This window comes from Podarcis melisellensis (genome assembly GCF_964234715.1).
Source record: "Podarcis melisellensis genome assembly, chromosome: 4".
NCBI lineage: Eukaryota > Metazoa > Chordata > Lepidosauria > Squamata > Lacertidae > Podarcis > Podarcis melisellensis.
In genome coordinates this window covers 49,854,001-49,873,482 of record NC_138531.1, presented here as the reverse complement: position 1 = coordinate 49,873,482, position 19,482 = coordinate 49,854,001, and the positions used below count along the sequence as shown (strand labels likewise).

The window sequence follows — 19,482 nt, the reverse complement described above, 5'->3', positions numbered from 1 at the left end:
CTCAGGGACAAGCGTGTTCTCGGCCACAACCCACACTGCTGACAACAGCTCCGCAGCACCAGTGGCAACAGAGAGCCCGGCTACCACTTGGACGGCAGGCCCAGCATCCAGTGCCTCCAGCATGGCTTCATCCAGCGCGTCTTCGGAAAGCGGGCAGACCTCTCCTAGCGGAGCGCGGGACACCTCTGGCGAATCCAGCTCAGCCGCCACAGCTCACGTCACCTCTCCACTAGCACCAACGGGGACGCCTGCTGCATCGTTGAGGAGCACCACTCCCAATGCAGCCAGCCCGACTGAAGAGACAGCCTCCTCGGAAGCTGCAAGCACCCTGGGCGGCCAGAGCTCTGCAGCGCCAGCCACAAGCGTGGCTGGGGCCACCGGTTCCCCTGCTGCGTCCTTCTCCAGAAGCCCAAGTTCTCCACAGGTGGAGGGCTCTGCAACCTCTTCCCACATGACGGCTAGTTCTTCCGGGACAGAAAGCGCAGCGGGTCCCAGCACCTTCATCGGCTTATCAAGTACGGGAACAGGAGAGCTGGAAGTCTCCTCTTCTTCCACCACAGAGTCTCTCATGTCATCTGGACCCTCCGGGAGCACGGCATCCTCCAGCTCTGAAGCGCTAACTCAGGTGACCACCACGGAGCACGTTTCTTCAGAAACATCTCCCGGGATCTCAGGGACAAGCGTGTTCTCGGCCACAACCCACACTGCTGACAACAGCTCCGCAGCACCAGTGGCAACAGAGAGCCCGGCTACCACTTGGACGGCAGCCCCAGCATCCAGTGCCTCCATCATGGCTTCATCCAGCGCGTCTTCGGAAAGCTGGCAGACCTCTCCTAGCGGAGCGCGGGACACCTCTGGCGAATCCAGCTCAGCCGCCACAGCACACGTCACCTCTCCACTAGCACCAACGGGGACGCCTGCTGCATCGTTGAGGAGCACCACTCCCAATGCAGCCAGCCCGACTGAAGAGACAGCCTCCTCGGAAGCTGCAAGCACCCTGGGCGGCCAGAGCTCTGCAGCGTCAGCCACAAGCGTGGCTGGGGCCACCGGTTCCCCTGCTGCGTCCTTCTCCAGAAGCCCAAGTTCTCCACAGGTGGAGGGCTCCGTAACCTCTTCCCACATGACGGCTAGTTCTTCCGGGACAGAAAGCGCAGCGGGTCCCAGCACCTCCGTCGGCTTATCAAGTACAGGAACAGGCAAGCTGGAAGTCTCCTCTTCTTCCTCCACAGAGTCTCTCATGTCATCTGGACCCTCCGGGAGCACGGCATCCTCCAGCTCTGAAGCGCTAACTCAGGTGACCACCACGGAGCACGTTTCTTCAGAAACATCTCCCGGGATCTCAGGGACAAGCGTGTTCTCGGCCACAACCCACACTGCTGACAACAGCTCCGCAGCACCACTGGCAACAGAGAGCCCGGCTACCACTTGGACGGCAGGCCCAGCATCCAGTGCCTCCATCATGGCTTCATCCAGCGCGTCTTCGGAAAGCGGGCAGACCTCTCCTAGCAGAGCGCGGGACACCTCCGTGGAATCCAGCTCAGCCGCCACAGCTCACGTCACCTCTCCACTAGCACCAACGGGGACGCCTGCTGCATCGTTGTGGAGCACCACTCCCAATGCAGCCAGCCCGACTGAAGAGACAGCCTCCTCGGAAGCTGCAAGCACCCTGGGCGGCCAGAGCTCTGCAGCGCCAGCCACAAGCGTGGCTGGGGCCACCGGTTCCCCTGCTGCGTCCTTCTCCAGAAGCCCAAGTTCTCCACAGGTGGAGGGCTCCGCAACCTCTTCCCACATGACGGCTAGTTCTTCCGGGACAGAAAGCGCAGCGGGTCCCAGCACCTCCGTCAGCTTTTTAAGTACGGGAACTGGCAAGCTGGAAGTCTCCTCTTCTTCCACTACAGAGTCTCTCATGTCATCTGGACCCTCCGGGAGCACGGCATCCTCCAGCTCTGAAGCGCTAACTCAGGTGACCACCACGGAGCACGTTTCTTCAGAAACATCTCCCGGGATCTCAGGGACAAGCGTGTTCTCGGCCACAACCCACACTGCTGACAACAGCTCCGCAGCACCAGTGGCAACAGACAGCCCGGCTACCACTTGGACGGCAGGCCCAGCATCCAGTGCCTCCATCATGGCTTCATCCAGCGCGTCTTCGGAAAGCGGGCAGACCTCTCCTAGCGGAGCGCGGGACACCTCCGTGGAATCCAGCTCAGCCGCCACAGCTCACGTCACCTCTCCACTAGCACCAACGGGGACGCCTGCTGCATCGTTGTGGAGCACCACTCCCAATGCAGCCAGCCCGACTGAAGAGACAGCCTCCTCGGAAGCTGCAAGCACCCTGGGCGGCCAGAGCTCTGCAGCGCCAGCCACAAGCGTGGCTGGGGCCACCGGTTCCCCTGCTGCGTCCTTCTCCAGAAGCCCAAGTTCTCCACAGGTGGAGGGCTCCGCAACCTCTTCCCACATGACGGCTAGTTCTTCCGGGACAGAAAGCGCAGCGGGTCCCAGCACCTCCGTCGGCTTATCAAGTACGGGAACAGGCAAGCTGGAAGTCTCCTCTTCTTCCACCACAGAGTCTCTCATGTCATCTGGACCCTCCGGGAGCACGGCATCCTCCAGCTCTGAAGCGCTAACTCAGGTGACCACCACGGAGCACGTTTCTTCAGAAACATCTCCCGGGATCTCAGGGACAAGCGTGTTCTCAGCCACAACCCACACTGCTGACAACAGCTCCGCAGCACCAGTGGCAACAGAGAGCCCGGCTACCACTTGGACGGCAGGCCCAGCATCCAGTGCCTCCAGCATGGCTTCATCCAGCGCGTCTTCGGAAAGCGGGCAGACCTCTCCTAGCGCAGCGCGGGACACCTCCGTGGAATCCAGCTCAGCCGCCACAGCTCACGTCACCTCTCCACTAGCACCAACGGGGACTCCTGCTGCATCGTTGTGGAGCACCACTCCCAATGCAGCCAGCCCGACTGAAGAGACAGCCTCCTCGGAAGCTGCAAGCACCCTGGGCGGCCAGAGCTCTGCAGCGCCAGCCACAAGCGTGGCTGGGGCCACCGGTTCCCCTGCTGCGTCCTTCTCCAGAAGCCCAAGTTCTCCACAGGTGGAGGGCTCCGCAACCTCTTCCCACATGACGGCTAGTTCTTCCGGGACAGAAAGCGCAGCGGGTCCCAGCACCTCCGTCGGCTTATCAAGTACGGGAACAGGCAAGCTGGAAGTCTCCTCTTCTTCCACCACAGAGTCTCTCATGTCATCTGGACCCTCCGGGAGCACGGCATCCTCCAGCTCTGAAGCGCTAACTCAGGTGACCACCACGGAGCACGTTTCTTCAGAAACATCTCCCGGGATCTCAGGGACAAGCGTGTTCTCAGCCACAACCCACACTGCTGACAACAGCTCCGCAGCACCAGTGGCAACAGAGAGCCCGGCTACCACTTGGACGGCAGGCCCAGCATCCAGTGCCTCCAGCATGGCTTCATCCAGCGCGTCTTCGGAAAGCGGGCAGACCTCTCCTAGCGCAGCGCGGGACACCTCCGTGGAATCCAGCTCAGCCGCCACAGCTCACGTCACCTCTCCACTAGCACCAACGGGGACTCCTGCTGCATCGTTGTGGAGCACCACTCCCAATGCAGCCAGCCCGACTGAAGAGACAGCCTCCTCGGAAGCTGCAAGCACCCTGGGCGGCCAGAGCTCTGCAGCGCCAGCCACAAGCGTGGCTGGGGCCACCGGTTCCCCTGCTGCGTCCTTCTCCAGAAGCCCAAGTTCTCCACAGGTGGAGGGCTCCACAACCTCTTCCCACATGACGGCTAGTTCTTCCGGGACAGAAAGCGCAGCGGGTCCCAGCACCTCCGTCAGCTTTTTAAGTACGGGAACTGGCAAGCTGGAAGTCTCCTCTTCTTCCACTACAGAGTCTCTCATGTCATCTGGACCCTCCGGGAGCACGGCATCCTCCAGCTCTGAAGCGCTAACTCAGGTGACCACCACGGAGCACGTTTCTTCAGAAACATCTCCCGGCATCTCAGGGACAAGCGTGTTCTCGGCCACAACCCACACTGCTGACAACAGCTCCACAGCACCAGTGGCAACAGACAGCCCGGCTACCACTTGGACGGCAGGCCCAGCATCCAGTGCCTCCATCATGGCTTCATCCAGCGCGTCTTCGGAAAGCGGGCAGACCTCTCCTAGCGGAGCGCGGGACACCTCCGTGGAATCCAGCTCAGCCGCCACAGCTCACGTCACCTCTCCACTAGCACCAACGGGGACGCCTGCTGCATCGTTGAGGAGCACCACTCCCAATGCAGCCAGCCCGACTGAAGAGACAGCCTCCTCGGAAGCTGCAAGCACCCTGGGCGGCCAGAGCTCTGCAGCGCCAGCCACAAGCGTGGCTGGGGCCACCGGTTCCCCTGCTGCGTCCTTCTCCAGAAGCCCAAGTTCTCCACAGGTGGAGGGCTCCGCAACCTCTTCCCACATGACGGCTAGTTCTTCCGGGACAGAAAGCGCAGCGGGTCCCAGCACCTCCGTCAGCTTTTCAAGTACGGGAACAGGCAAGCTGGAAGTCTCCTCTTCTTCCACCACAGAGTCTCTCATGTCATCTGGACCCTCCGGGAGCACGGCATCCTCCAGCTCTGAAGCGCTAACTCAGGTGACCACCACGGAGCACGTTTCTTCAGAAACATCTCCCGGGATCTCAGGGACAAGCGTGTTCTCGGCCACAACCCACACTGCTGACAACAGCTCCGCAGCACCAGTGGCAACAGAGAGCCCGGCTACCACTTGGACGGCAGGCCCAGCATCCAGTGCCTCCAGCATGGCTTCATCCAGCGTGTCTTCGGAAAGCGGGCAGACCTCTCCTAGCGGAGCGCGGGACACCTCCGTGGAATCCAGCTCAGCCGCCACAGCTCACGTCACCTCTCCACTAGCACCAACGCCTGCTTCATTGTTGAGGAGCACCACCCACACTGCTGACAACAGCTCCGCAGCACCAGTGGCAACAGGGAGCCCGGCTACCACTTGGCCCGGGGGCCCAGCATCCATTTCTTCTGTTATGGCTTCATCCAGCCCATCTTTAGGAAGTGCACAGACCTCCTTTGCATCCTCTCCGCACAGTAATGATTCTCTCTTAGAAAGTACAGCAGTTTCCAGAACCTTGGGCAGAACTTCTCTAAGTGACTTTTCAATGACAACCCATAAGCCAGAGGTATTCTCTTCTGTGAAAACACCCCACCCAGTACCCTCTACCAAAATGCCTGAAGAATGCGGTGAGTGTAATTAGATTTCTTTATATTTGATGTTCTTTCTGTGTATCAAATTTGCACTACCAATTTTTGTCTTTACAAATTATATTTTAATTTACAGTTCCCCTTAATTTCTTATCTTTGCCCAATTAGAATATGTATTTAAAATTCTTCCCCCCCCCTTTCATATATAGAAAGATCACTCTTGTTTTCTGCCCCCAGCCCTTATATGGGTCAGACTGCACCATCCTCAGGGAGGCTCAATTTCTTGTCTCACTTTGTTTAATCTCTTAATTTGCATATGCTGTGGAATAGAAGATCCCTGGAGCACAATATTAAATTGGGTGAAGAATGCTTCCTGGTCGTGGAATGCTTACTTACTTTCATAGGTGGATGGTAGAAAAATAGTGAAGGAGGGAACGCAATGCAATGGAATGGAATAGTCTACATGGCTCTATTCCATACCATAATATTTTGTAGTAAGTCCCACCTGGTTATGCTATGCTATTTTGTTATTTTACATTGTGAGTGCAGTGTGACATATTGAGTAACTTCTATCCAAGAGGAGCAGTACATGTGGTCAACAGTGGGTTCGGCCACCTGGCAATCCTAAACACACCCACCCACACACCCATATTTTGCATGCCCTTATAAGAAAAGCCATAAGCACACACACACATACATACATGCGCACACACACACATACACATCACTCAGGTGTGCACACATACACGGACACAAATGGCTTCTCTTTTCTCCAATCCATGAAAATCTTCTGAGGAGTGGGTTTATCAATCCCTCCCTGCTCCTCAGATGATTGATGTGATGTGTGAAGTTTCAGGGACATCTTTGCAAATCCATCATGGCATTGGCAGACTGGGTTAAATCTCTACATTCACCTGAGCAGTATGTCACTTTGATTTTTACAGCAACAAAACCAGGAGTTTGGGGGGTGGGAAGGTTAGAAAAAGTTGTTTGAGGGCTTGATTATACCCTGTTGCTGCAAATTTCCCACCCTCTCATATACATATTGTGCTATGGCGCCCCAGAATCTCTTTATATTCCTTATTTTTTTCCTTCTGGTTTATGTTGTTTTTGGAAGGCTTATTAAAGCTAGAATTTACCATTTATTCACTGAATTTACTTTTATGAAGTGGGAGTAAGAATTGAACCATAGCAGAAACTCAGCAAACTAACATATTCTCCCCCCATCATATTTAACATTTTGTGAATATTTCCAGAGTTGTTGAAATGCACCTTTGACATCAGATGTGTATTTTTGTTTTTGTTTTGTTTAGCTGTAGATGCTTTCTACATTCAACTTGAAAAAGTAACCAGCCAAGTGATACAATTCCGTTGGTTTCTTCAGAGTGTGAGAAGGGACAGCCCTTATACCGTGTCTCTCATGGCAGATAACACAGTTATAAATAACACTGTCACAAATGACACCAGGATGGTATTTGGAAACCTTTCTCCAGGTGGTTTGTATACAGTAACTGTGGAAGTGTGGAGTTGCAGTAAGAAGTTCAGTTCCTCTGTGATGGTTCGGACAGGTATTATCTCAATCATCCATCTACACTTGCTTTATTGTAGTAATGCATACAGTACCAGACAGTATTCTGATACATTTTGCTCAGCGCTAGCCTTCATTCAAACAGTGTCCCCAAAGGAAAACCCAAAATATGAATAGGGAATTAATCTCCAGCCATTTGTGAATTTCCCTTTTCTGTCTCTTTGGTGCATCAGGTGGGTTAGCTCATGTAATGGGACAACCCAGGATATCTCTCATTGCTCACCGCTTTCTTCATGGCAATCCCTGACATCCAAATGTTGCACACAGCTTTTGCAAGAAGACTGAGCCTAGTGAGCAAGTTGACGGCTTTTTGGCTGCTGTGTGAAACAGTCCTATGCACATAAAGATGCATCATGAGGTGGACTCATAACTAGCCCTAGATTTTCCCCCGTGAGAAGGAATCTTGTGCGTGTACATCAAATTTTTTAATTTTTTTATTTACATTTTTCTTCCAAGAAGCTTAGAGAGACATAAAGGGTAGGGGTTTGAACGCTGGTCTCCCAGGTCCTAGTTCAACACTCTAAGTACTACACCACCCTGGCTCTCACATTGGACCACTACCTATGGCTTCTGAATGTATGGCCAACAGGGGGCTGGAGAGGATGGTCTGAAGTTTTCCATATAAGTTTTCTATTTGCAAAATCCTTGATATATGTGTATGTCCATGTACTTTTATATTATGATGATGATGATTAGTAGTAGTTTATTATTATTATTATTATTATTATTATTATTATTATTATTATTATTATTAAAATTTGTATGCCACCCTTCATTCAATGTATGCCACAGGACAGTTCACAACATAAAAATACAAAACAAAAACATAAAATACATAACAAAACAAAAACAATAGCCCCCTTCCACAATTATATCCCTGTAGTATGGGGCTTAACGACAGGACAACAAAAGAGGATTTTGCAAGCCTTCAGTCACCAAGAGACTCATACTTTGATCCTGGAAGGATAAACATAAGCCTATTATGAAATGCTCTGCAGAGCTTACCCCCCCCCCTGCTATATTTGAATATGCTTCTTATCAACTCCGTGTGAATATCTGGACATTTGGATGGCACACACTGATTTCTATGTTTAGATTAAGATGGATGCATTAATGGTTAATGTATTTTAATGTTGTTTCTTAATTAAATGTGTTATAAAAATCAGTTTTAAAAATCCAATGGAGTTTTATGGATAAGGCTTATTCCTAGGTAAGTGGAATAGGGCTGCAGCCTTAAGAAACTAATGTCCCAATACCTTCTGGGCAGACATTTGGCTTTCCTGGCATATGGAATCTTTTAAAAAGCTATTTTATATGCCATTTCTGTCCTTTTTGGTGCTTTTAATTTATTTGTATTTTCGTATTTTAATACCTGTTGTAAGCAGCCTTGAACATTTTGTTGGGAAGGTGGAATATGAATATTTTAAATAAGTAAGTAAACAGACAAATAATACATCCTATGAATGTTTATTTGGACATAAGTCCCACTATGTTCAATGGGATTTGCTCTCAAGTAAATGCGCATTTTCAGTCTAAATAAGAAAAGATCGTTTCATTTGTTTCACATTGTCCTTAAGGACTTCAAACTAATGAATATTAGTTTATCTATCTGGAACAGCAGCAGCAGCAGCAACAACAGCATAAGTATTCTGTACTAAAAATGTTACCTATACTATTAACTAAATGGTTCTCTTATTCCTTATAGAAGCCACAGCCTATCGTGGAACAGCCAGGATTACAAATAAAAAGTACATACCTCAGTTCAGCAACAAATCAAGTACAGAGTTTCAGGAGCTTCAAAAAAATGTCACCAAAGAGGTATCATCTGCAGCATTTTAAAAAATGAGAATTGGTTAAAAGCACTGAGCATAACCCAAGACAAGCATTTTTAAGCCCCATTGATTTCAGTGAAACTGACTTAAAAATGAGCTTAGAATCCAGTGGGACTTAAAATGTTCACATTTGCCTCGACCAGGGTTTGTGCAGGCCAGATGGTGAATTTAGGCCCCATTTCAATAATTGTTACCAACGGGCAGGCCCCCTCAAAATTGCAGGCCCTCTGTTCTGGCCTGGGCTGGAGTATGCCCGTATTTTCAGTGCTCTCTTACTGATCCTCAGCAGAGTAACGTTAAGTCCCCCTTTCCATGGCACAGCTATGACTATGTGCTTCCCTGAGTCAAAGACTGACAACAGATTGGGCCGACTTGATCCCTTTCAGCCATTTCCCACCACACCCTTGCAATTGCATGGAAGGCAAACTGGGCCCTGCTAGCCTCGCCTCTTCACATGCAGAGTTGGGGTGAGCTTGCACATATTCAGCCGGCACCCCTTTACATAAGTTATCTCCAGCAGGGCTGGCAGGGACAACATTAACAGACATGGCTCCCCACTCTCCCTCCACATGATTACCATTTCATGGAAGAGAATGTTTGAAACAAGGTGGTACTTTCTGTCAGCTTCCCAACCTTCTGTCAATCACAATCCTGAGGTACTTCTAGCAGTATAACAGACCCAGGGAATCGCCACACACCTCTTAACTGGTTTGGCAGTCTTCTCTTTCTAGAAGATCTCTCCCCTCCTGACTGAAATGAGACCCAAACAGACTGTATCCTCACAGCTTCTCCCTCTCCTTGCTCAAACTCAACCCTCCAGTTAACTTGTGTCTGAATATTCTCACAAGACACTAAGCACTGTCTTTCTATCTTAAGCTCAGAGGCTCCCTTCTCTTGCTGTAGATAATTTACTCAGAGTGGATGTTATACACACAGAACCAACTCTCCTCTCTCCCCTTCCTGTTCTCTCTATCACCACACTCTCTTAGAAACGGCTCTTTTTATTTTCCCTCCCAAAGTACTGTCTCCACCCACTTCTGGCTCGCTGTCTTGGTAGCCAATCAGAGAAAGGCTCCAGCACTCTGGTAGAGTTCTGGGGTACTGCATCACCAGACCGGTCCGGTCTAGCTCAGCGGTCTGTCACAGCTGTCAATAATAGTTTGTGGCTTTTGGAGGTTGGCTTGGTTTTGTAATGTTATAATATTTGTTATTTATGGTTATTGTTTTCAATTTTTGGATGTGTAGTAAGTTACCTAGATGCCATTTGGTATTAGATGGCTAATAAAACAATTATTATTATTATTAGTAGTAGTAGTAGTAACAGCAACAACATAATGTTTAATCAGAAGTAAGGGCTAGGAAGCTTGATTTTATGTTTGCTGCCTGAGATAAGGAAGCCTCAGACAACAGGAAAGAAAAAGAGGCTTGGGAGGAGTCTAGTGGGCTGTGAGAGATGTGGTGTGGGACTCAGGAGAACAAAAGTCAGCAGCTCCTTAGATTCAAGGATGTTGCACCAAGCTGGAGCATCCAGCAGAATCTGGATAATTTTTCAAAAAGTTGAAAAACAAGACAGAGTGGTAGGGAACTTGCAAATTATAGGCCTGTGTTGAATTTTGGCCCTTCAGACAGTGTTCACATTCAGCCCCCATCACCCCTTACCATGGCCATGCCGTCTGCGGATGATAGAAATTGAAGTCCAACAAACTCCAGAGGCCCACCTATGCAATCCATTCTCCGTTGTGAGGCCAGAAAGAATGCTTTTATTTTCTGTTCTCTGGTACAAACCTGCCTAAGGCCAGACTTTTGGCTGTTGACAGTCTGAGATCCAACATTTATTGGAAGAAATGATAAACAAATTATTCTGAATATTATGCAAAACAAAGAAAATAATCTTAAATCTGCCACTTTTACAGATAATAAACAACTTGCCGCCTTCGTTGAGAGCATTAATAGATTCTGGGAAAATGCGTATAACCATAACTGAGATTACAAGCGGCAGTGTGATTGTGACCTTCATCATCGAGATGGTTCCAGATAGAAATATAGCACACAATGAGGTTGAAAGGGCTGTAATCGAAGCCTTAAACAAAAGCAGACATCTGGATGTAGACCTGACTCAGACTTCCATAGAAGGTATGGTCTTTCTATTATATGGTAGGAACATAGGAAGCTTCCTCGTATCAAGTCATAATATTGGTTCACCTTACTCTGTAGTATCCATACTGACTGACAGGGGCTCTCTAGGGTTCAGACGGGAGCCTATTCCAGGGAGATGCCAGAGACAAAACCTGGGACTGTCTAAACGCAAACGTGTGCTGCCTATCCCCACTTAGTCATGGCTCTTCAGTCAGTTTATGTGTGATTCAGCCAGTGCAGATAGGCCAAGTCTGCATTGCCTTTACTGGCCTTCTTCACAATTAATCTGTAGGCTCATACAGTGGACAAGATGTGCCTATTTGAACATTTATATTCTGCCTTTTTAAGCAAATAAAACATCCTATGTGGTTAACAACAGTGAAAAAATAGTAGCAAAAATAGTGATAAAATCGTGATGCTACTCCAGAAGCAACTGTTAAGTGGGGCTGGGGGACCTGTGGTCCTGCAGATCCTCCTAGACACTAGCTCCCATCAGCCCTAGCAAGTGACGGGCATTAAAAGATCCATTTGGTAGCATAGTTATGTGCATAGCTGTCAACTTTTCCCTTTTCTTGCGAGGAATCCTATTCAGAATAAGGGAATTTCCCTTTAAAAAAAAGGGAAACGTTGACAGCTATGGTTCTGTGTGTGTAAATAAATTACGGATTATATTGTATGCCACTGAAAGTGCTTTCTCTTTAAAAATGACAGCATGCATATAAGCGCTTGTGGTGCCTTTTATGTTGACCTTCGTGCATTAATTTTGTTGCTCTTTTATTGAAATTTGTCATAGTAATCCCTGCCTGTCAGCCAGACAACAATGGCTGTTCTGAATTTGCCTACTGCATCCCCCACAGCACAAATTATTCATGTGAATGTAAGCCGGGATTTTTGGATCTGAGTCCCCAGGTGCCAGGAAGACAATGCGAAGGTAAGAACGGGGGTTTCTTCAGAGGGTCTGCTTATTCAGCATTCATCCTGATTTGCTTGCTGAAAGGTTACACAATGGCTAGGCTATATCCGGTCTATACTGTATGAGTATTCATTTTGATTTGCTTATGGCACAGCTGTATGCTAATGAACATTCATCCTAATTTGTTTGCAGGGTGTTTATATGTCCCTCATTCAACCTTCATTCACCCCATACTTTTCAATGCATCTCCCTGTCACTTTCCAAACTGGAAAAAGTCCAGATTTTTTAAAAAGTGGATTTGTTGCTCTAGGGGTACAGAGTGCTTTAATTCATTTTAAAACCTATGAATCCCTCCTACAAAATTATGACTGTCTGGAGGTGTTTTTAAAAAAATAAATGACAAAGAGGGAAGAAAGTGATGCTGATCTGCCTTGATTCAATAGTAAAGAGATGAGAGACGTGCAATTTTAGTGTTGTTGGGCTGAAGATGGGACTAAAGTTTGTCTAGCATCCAGTTTTATTGTGGGCTGGTAGGCTCACTGGGCTGTAAAACTGCATCTGTGGATAGTCTGCATGTGTACAAACTATACAGATTTTAGTGAGAATTGCCTCTAAATACCAATAAACCATCCTGTGTTTTAATCTGTAAAAGCGCTGATTCCCAACCCACTTGTTCTGCAGACATACTTCTTACTTCAAGAGAGCTTTCCCAAAAACAAGTGCTTTGAGGGTCTCCAGTGAAGAGGAAACTGAAGTCTCACTGTGTCTCAACTGCAGAGGGAAAGGTGTCTTTCCCAGTCAGGCCCATCTAAAGATAGGGAAGGGTTGCAAGAGTTCTGAAAGTTTCCCCAGGAGGATTACGACTACTCTTCCACATGTATAGAACATGAAATTCCTTATTTGCTTCAATACTAGAATTTATTACTATAGCAGAATATTGCAATTGTATCTCACACCATCCCTTTTCCAGATATAAATGAATGCAAGGAAAATAACGCCTGTTCCAAGTTGGCTGCGTGCAAGAACACTATTGGCAGCTATAAATGTCAATGTTATCCAGGCATAATGGATCCGGATACAAGTAATCCTGGAACAGAGTGTCAAGGTTAGTGAATATGATCTTCCCATGATATGATAATTAAAATTATAAAGCTGTAGGGCTAATTAAATGATTAAGGTTTAAGCTTCGCTGCTTCGTCATGGGATGCACATGTGCACATCTCACTGCTCTCAGGAATCCCTTTTTTCAAAAGCCCTTCTATTCCCGAATTTAGCACAATGCAGGCTAAATTTCTCCAGCTGCAGTGGTTCATTCAAGGCACATTAGAGTTACATGAAGTGTAATGGAGCGCACGGTGAGTTTGTTGTGCAACAGTTTCAGTAGGTAGAGCCATGACTTTATTTAAAGCTAGTTCAAGGAAGGTCTGTTTGATAGAAAAATCACCCCTGGTGTTGACCTTCATAATGCCAGATAAATGATAGGAGGTACTTCCAAAAGCATACTGTACTCCCTTGCGAATTTAATCCAGATTCCAGCACTGCTTCTGAATCACTAGCACTACTTGCATTTTCCTGAGTTGGTGCCAAGAGGCTATAGCCCCCACTTCACATGTTGCTCAGCTGAAAGGGGTTTCCTGAGTTGAAGTGGCCGGGGGACCATGCTACTGCCCCTACCCCAAATGTCCTCTGAAGGGAAACCTATGCATGTAAAGGTTGACAAGTTTAGGCTTTTCTTCTGCAGATGTCCTCACTTAATGTGTGGACATTGACGTAGGGAAGCTATACAATGCCAGAGGGAGGGCAATCCTTGGTGTCTCTTCAATTAGTAAAGCCGATTTTGCATGAGTACTATGTGAGGGTGGCTATATAGGATTTGTTACGCCAGTACAAACTACTGTCAATGTGGGTTTGGGCTAGTGTGCTAAAAGCACATTCCTGTAAGCAGTGATGCTTAGGGCAATTGCACATGGATTTCCAGTGACTGCCATGTGTCCGATGTACATACACATCATCTCTAAATTGCTATTTCCAAAAATGGGTGTATTTGGGACTGAAATTAGGATATGCAACAAACCTTTTGGTATTATTCTTCAAAATCAGGCAGGGAGTACAACTTTCATAAACTGCATTTCATATTTTGAAGTTTATATTTCAGTTACCTAAATGGCAGTTCAGCAAGAGGAGGAATCTTATCTTTCACATGTCTACTGATTAATTTGGTTTTGTGCTTCTTTTATAGACCCCATCTTGTGTCTGAACACGCCTGATATTTGCTTGCAATCCACTGTGTGTCTTTCCTTACAACATGACATTTGTTCAAGTATGTTGTAAATATGTATTATAAATTTTGTTAGCCACTGTAAGATTAGATTGCTGAAATACCTAACTACAAATGACGTTTTGTAGAGCAGGACTGGGAAACCAGTGAACTTCTAGATGCCATTGGACACCAACTCCCATCAGCCCCAGCCAGCGTGGCCAATGGCCAGAGAGGCTGGCAGTTACAGACCAACATCCTTTGGAGGGCCATGGGTTCACCATCCCTCCTGAATAAGTTGGGTGCTCTTCTGACAGTTTTACAATGAATTTTTTTCTCAGCAAGGGTTAAGACCATATTTCTTTGAGCACACCAACATTTTTTAGCACATGAGCAAAAATAAAATGTTTATTTATCATTGTTAAGCATATAAACAAACAGCTCACTTTTCAGTCCTTTTAGCTGGTTCACAACCATCATTAAAAAAAATATCTAATAAAAGCATAAGAATGTATTCTGGAGTTGCATATCCAGTCGTAATATATCTAGACTGGAAGGCTGTTCATGCTGACCTAATAAGCAAGTAACACTAAATCAAGCCATGGCTTAGTGTCAGTATTGAGGGGTTCTCATAGAGATGATTGTAGCTGCTGCACTCCCCTGAAATTGCTGATTCTGCCCCAACACAGTTTGGCACAGAGTTACATCCAAACCTGGGGTTGTGGTTTGTCTTGTTCCAGACAGGCAGGAGCTGTAACCAATGAAATATGGAAAACGAGTTCTGAGATGGAACTGATTGAGGTGTTAATTATGTTGCATTTCTTTTTCAGGCAGACAAGCATTTGCTTGCAGAATTTTATTCAAAAACCAGAGTTTTACACCTGACCTTTATAATCCAGAAAGTGAGATCTATAAGAATATGTCCAACAAAATCAGAACAACTGTGAGTTCTTTAACATTATCCCTTGTTGCAGTCATTATCTTTTGAAGAAGCATTCTCAACACAATGTGCAAACCTATTTCAAACCAGTATACACAATTGCAGCAATAGAATGTGCCCCCCTATCTGAGAGTATCAGATTGGGAATATTTAAAATCATACCCTAAATGCAAAACAAACAACATGCTGCAATATTTAGAACCTTTGGGGATCAGGAAAAAGCACCATGGAATAAAAGTCTCAAACTAGAAAAGCCATAGTAATAATAATAAAAATGGATGTCTATGCCTTTATGCTTCTTGCCCAAGGGTACCCAACCCAAAACCAGCAACATACCCTAATATTTCCAGTCCAGATAGCAAATCCTTATACTTCCACACATGTTGTGTGTCTTTCATCAGTGTTGACCTATCCCACAGGACAGTGGTAACTGGGGCTCACTGAGTTCTGTGAACTGGGGTGGGATGGGGGGTGCATGAGCAAAATGTGACAGGAGTCCAGCAGGAGACCTGGAACCAACAGCAGGAGTGGAGTTCTTGGATCTCTATGGGAAGAAGCCTAGAACAAGGTCAGCTTTTAGATTGCTAGATGATTTGCAGCCAGACAAGGGTTTCTGACTCCCAGTTGTTTAATCATAGTAATAACAAAAAGGCCCTGCCACTCCACAAACTATTAGGCTATTAGAAACTCTGTTCAGTAGTAACTCAATATAGATTTGTTCTTGTATATGTAGATAATATATACCTGCATATATATGTATATGCAGGAGTGCAGTAGGAAATTGACTACAGTCCCTGAGCCACTATTTCTCATCTGACTTGGGTAGCAGACCTTGGTACAGTATGGCAAAGAACTGCTGTCACGTATGAAACTTTAGGCTATTTATTGCACAACATTTTGGAAATGTTAAATACGTTTTGTTTAGACCAATCTCATGGTGTCTTTTATTTGTTCTTTTAAAAGAAGTCCGGTAAAAGTGAAAAGAGTTAAAGTTTGGGGGAATGGTGATGATGTCTTGCCCGTTTCTTACGTATTGACAGTTTGGAACAAATATAAATGTTTTCAGGTTTCTAAAGGTATGATAATGAAGCTCGGAGATGACAACTTTAATATCAAAATGGTGGGATACCAAGCTGGAAGTGTGGATGCATATTTTGCATTTCTCCTGCAAGGACAACAGTGGATTGGAACAAAAAATTTTACAGACTATTTAACAGAAGTAGTAACAAAAATGCTTGATAACAAGACTGCTGTAACAGTAACAGGTAATCTTCTTGTTCATGGCACTACAAATATCTCTTGATCTAGTCAAAAATTCTCCATCGCGACAAGTTCCATCATGACTTTCCTCCCAAAGGACTGGAAGTTGAATTCCCAGATCAAAGGATATATTCCCTTGGAGGCTTCCTTCAGATCAGTTCAGCAGTAAGGAGGGAAAGCTTTTCCTGTTTAAAAGATTATTTGGGAAGCGTGACTGAGGCTTGGAGGACACCTACTACAAAACATATCTTATCGGGGGCTAGTTTGCCCTATACTTTCAGTGGTGAAGGGGCAATCCCCCCCTCACCCAAGAATCCTTTAAGTGGTGAAGAGGGAGCCCATCTCACCACAGAAAGGAACTTTTGTATCCTTTCATGGGTGTCCTCCAAGGTCAATTCCACCCAAGCTTTCCGCAGCAGAGGGGGAGTCCTCCTTGCCATGGAGTGAATCTTCAGCGGGGATGTAACCAGAACTGGAGGACACACTCCCTTGTGTCCTCTGAACCTAGTTCCTCTCCATCCTTTTAGTACAAAGAAGAATTCACCCTCTGTTTCCAACTGGATTGTTTGTGGTGTGGTTGTGTTAAGAAAACCAAACTTTGAGGATGCATCCACAGGGCATAGGTCCCTCTTCCTTTTAGGCTCCAAACAGGACATAAATAAGTGCCTCTTAAGCCCTAACTAAAGGGAAGATTCTAAAACTGCCCAGCTCCAGTTGACCAACAGGTTATACGTGCAAATATTTGCTGGCAACCTGAGAGAGGCATGCAGGAAGTACAGCTGTCATCCTCACCTGGTTTGGGGAGTGTTGAGGAAAAGTGGAATGTTGCTGCACTCTCAGGTTGCCTCCATACATCACTCCTGCTTTACCAACAGAAGGAGTGGTCTTTGCATTGTTTGATACTACACAAACTGCTGTTTCTAAGAAGCAATGGGAAATCCAGGGACTGTAGCTTTCCATGGCTACTTGGATTTTAGTCCATCATTCTCATATGTACTTGCATTCTTTCTCTGTTAGCAGTGAGTCCAGTCATGTGAAGGATCCATCCTTTGTTCGGGGAGATTAGGCAAGAAATAATATCCCATTTTTTTGTACTGCTTCAAATGTCTGGGCTTTGTCTTGCTTGCATATTCAAAATCACAAGGTATGCAGGAAGTGGGTTTCCCTCCCCCCTTGGGCAGGATGTCCAGTTGAAGCCAAAGTAAATGTTCAGACCTTTTGAAACCTCAGTACATAAGACAGATTCAGACTTGCACAGGTGTTTACCTAGATAACAGACTGATGACGTTAGAATTCCTCATGCAAAACCAGCTTTGGCCATTTGCCACATTATGTTGTGCATGTAATTAACAGATGTGGTCCTTTTTCTGTGCTAAATAGGCGGTGAATGGGAGGGAAGAAAATCCCAAGTGGGGGATTTTAACCTTTTGACCCTACTGCAATCCTGATCCAGATCAGGCCATCCTACCTGGGCAAACAGTAGGTGCAGGAATGGGGCAGAAATCTAGATCAGGACTGTAGCAAGAGCAGTCACCTACTGTTTAGCAAAGAAAATACTGGCAAAAGTGGATAATTGCATGCTCACTGTAAAATGAAGGACGTGCTGGCAGTTGCACTGGCAAATGTAAGGCAAAACAACCCAAACCTCCCTCCTCACCATCCCAGTTCATGGCAACAGTGCCACTTGCTGGGGCCGGGGGCAGGTCTGCAGTGGAACATCTCCTTACCACCCACTCCTGGTCACATGTAGCTTAGTTTGGCTGTTTCATGGCAAATTAATTTCCAGAGACTTTGCCAGCTCTGTAGCTTTTCGAGAATCCACCAGCTTAGAAAAACCTTCCCCAAACATAGGGCCTAAACGTTGTGCTATCTTTTCCATATTCATTGTAGCATGTTCAGTCTGATTGAAAGCTGATTACTCTTGTCTATAAGTAGTTAAAAATATCTGCCTGCAGGCCTAATAAAATAAAGTAACACTTGAGGTGTCACAAGTAAAAAGTTAGTATTAACAAGGCCTAGTGCTCCCTGAGAAAATTTCCTATGATGCTGTGGAAAAAATATTATCCAGTGACTTGTGCTAATTTGGGCCAGCCCTACCATGAAGTAATGTGTGGCAGCCACCTATGACAGCTGATTTTCACGAAAGAGCAGCCAACTTATTTATTTATTATTGCTTCAAGGGAGAGAAACATGTAGGATTGAATGCCTCAAGTACCAAAAGGACTTGACTGCCTTAGATTCCATACACCTTGACTTTTTGGTGGTGGGGCGCCGTTTACTGTTTGGCCTCAGGCAGCAAAATGTCTTGGACCCGCTCTGCTAGTTTCAGCACTTTTTAAAGGTTGCAGTACTTTAAGCTAAGCTAATTTTTTTGTTTCCACAATATACTTTCAGCAATTGCCACATCCCAGCAAGTGGAAGATCTGAAGCCAATGGAAGACAATTCAGCCTGGAAAACAGGAGTCATTGTCCTTGCAGTGCTCTTTAGCATTGCGTTGATATCTATTGTGGTGATGGTCACAGTATGGCTTTATATGAAGAAAAAAATGGGCAAATATATTATTGAACCTCAAGGACCCATGGGAAAGTTTGCCTTTCAGAACTTGTGAATGTCTCAGTTGCCCCCAACTGTGGCATATTTTAACTCTGAAGTTTGCATAGTTATTCGAAAACAGACTAACCAGAACAGAAGAGGAATGCCAGTAGAATCTGTAGGTTATTTACCTAAGTCTGAGTAGAACTTAGAACTGATGTGACTCAGTGGAATTCCCCTGTTTGTTTGAGGGAATAGGGCAAGACCTGAAGAAACAGAACTCAGCATTGCATCAAAGGGGACTTCAAGATAAAAGATATTGGATATTTTCAAGCATTTCACATTTTCAGACTCAGCTTACTTTTGCATGCAACGGAATCTTCGAGAAATGGTTTTGGACTCCAGACAGCCCAGAATGCCTTTCAGTGTTTGCATTGAAAAACTTGCCATGTACTTTCATTTCTTCTTTCTAGTTCTGCAAAGCAGGAGCAATTCTATTGTGACATGTTGGTGCAAAACCTTGCCATTGTAAACCAAGCTTTAAGCATAAGGGAAAAGTACTAGAACAATGAGAAGGGCTTTTGATTCATATTCTATAGGGCTATGCTGTGATTGCTTCTGTGAAAAATCTATGGACCCACACCCCATATTTGCTGGAAAATAATGTCATCCTTATGCTCAGCTGTGGGCTGCATGCATACCTTGCATGTGAAGGTTTTTCCAGACTGTCACTATTTTCAGGTGTCATCCAGTCACACACTGGAAAATTTGGATTGCAAATTATAATTGATTGGGATGCCTTGCCCA

The 19,482-nt window shown here is 46.3% G+C and overlaps 1 protein-coding gene across 1 annotated transcript; it reads left to right on the top strand.

Annotated features, from left to right (window-relative positions):
- The first annotated feature begins 4,878 nt into the window (after nucleotides 1–4,878).
- LOC309368746 (uncharacterized protein) lies at nucleotides 4,879–18,970 on the top strand. The gene is made up of 10 exons (XM_081909041.1): nucleotides 4,879–5,255; nucleotides 6,530–6,784; nucleotides 8,510–8,622; nucleotides 10,550–10,769; nucleotides 11,566–11,703; nucleotides 12,656–12,790; nucleotides 13,925–14,005; nucleotides 14,773–14,885; nucleotides 15,949–16,147; nucleotides 18,537–18,970. The coding sequence occupies exons 1-10, from the start codon at nucleotides 5,042–5,044 to the stop codon at nucleotides 18,749–18,751; spliced, it is 1,683 nt and encodes a 560-aa protein (XP_081765167.1). The 5' UTR covers nucleotides 4,879–5,041; the 3' UTR covers nucleotides 18,752–18,970.
- Nucleotides 18,971–19,482: the final 512 nt, after the last annotated feature.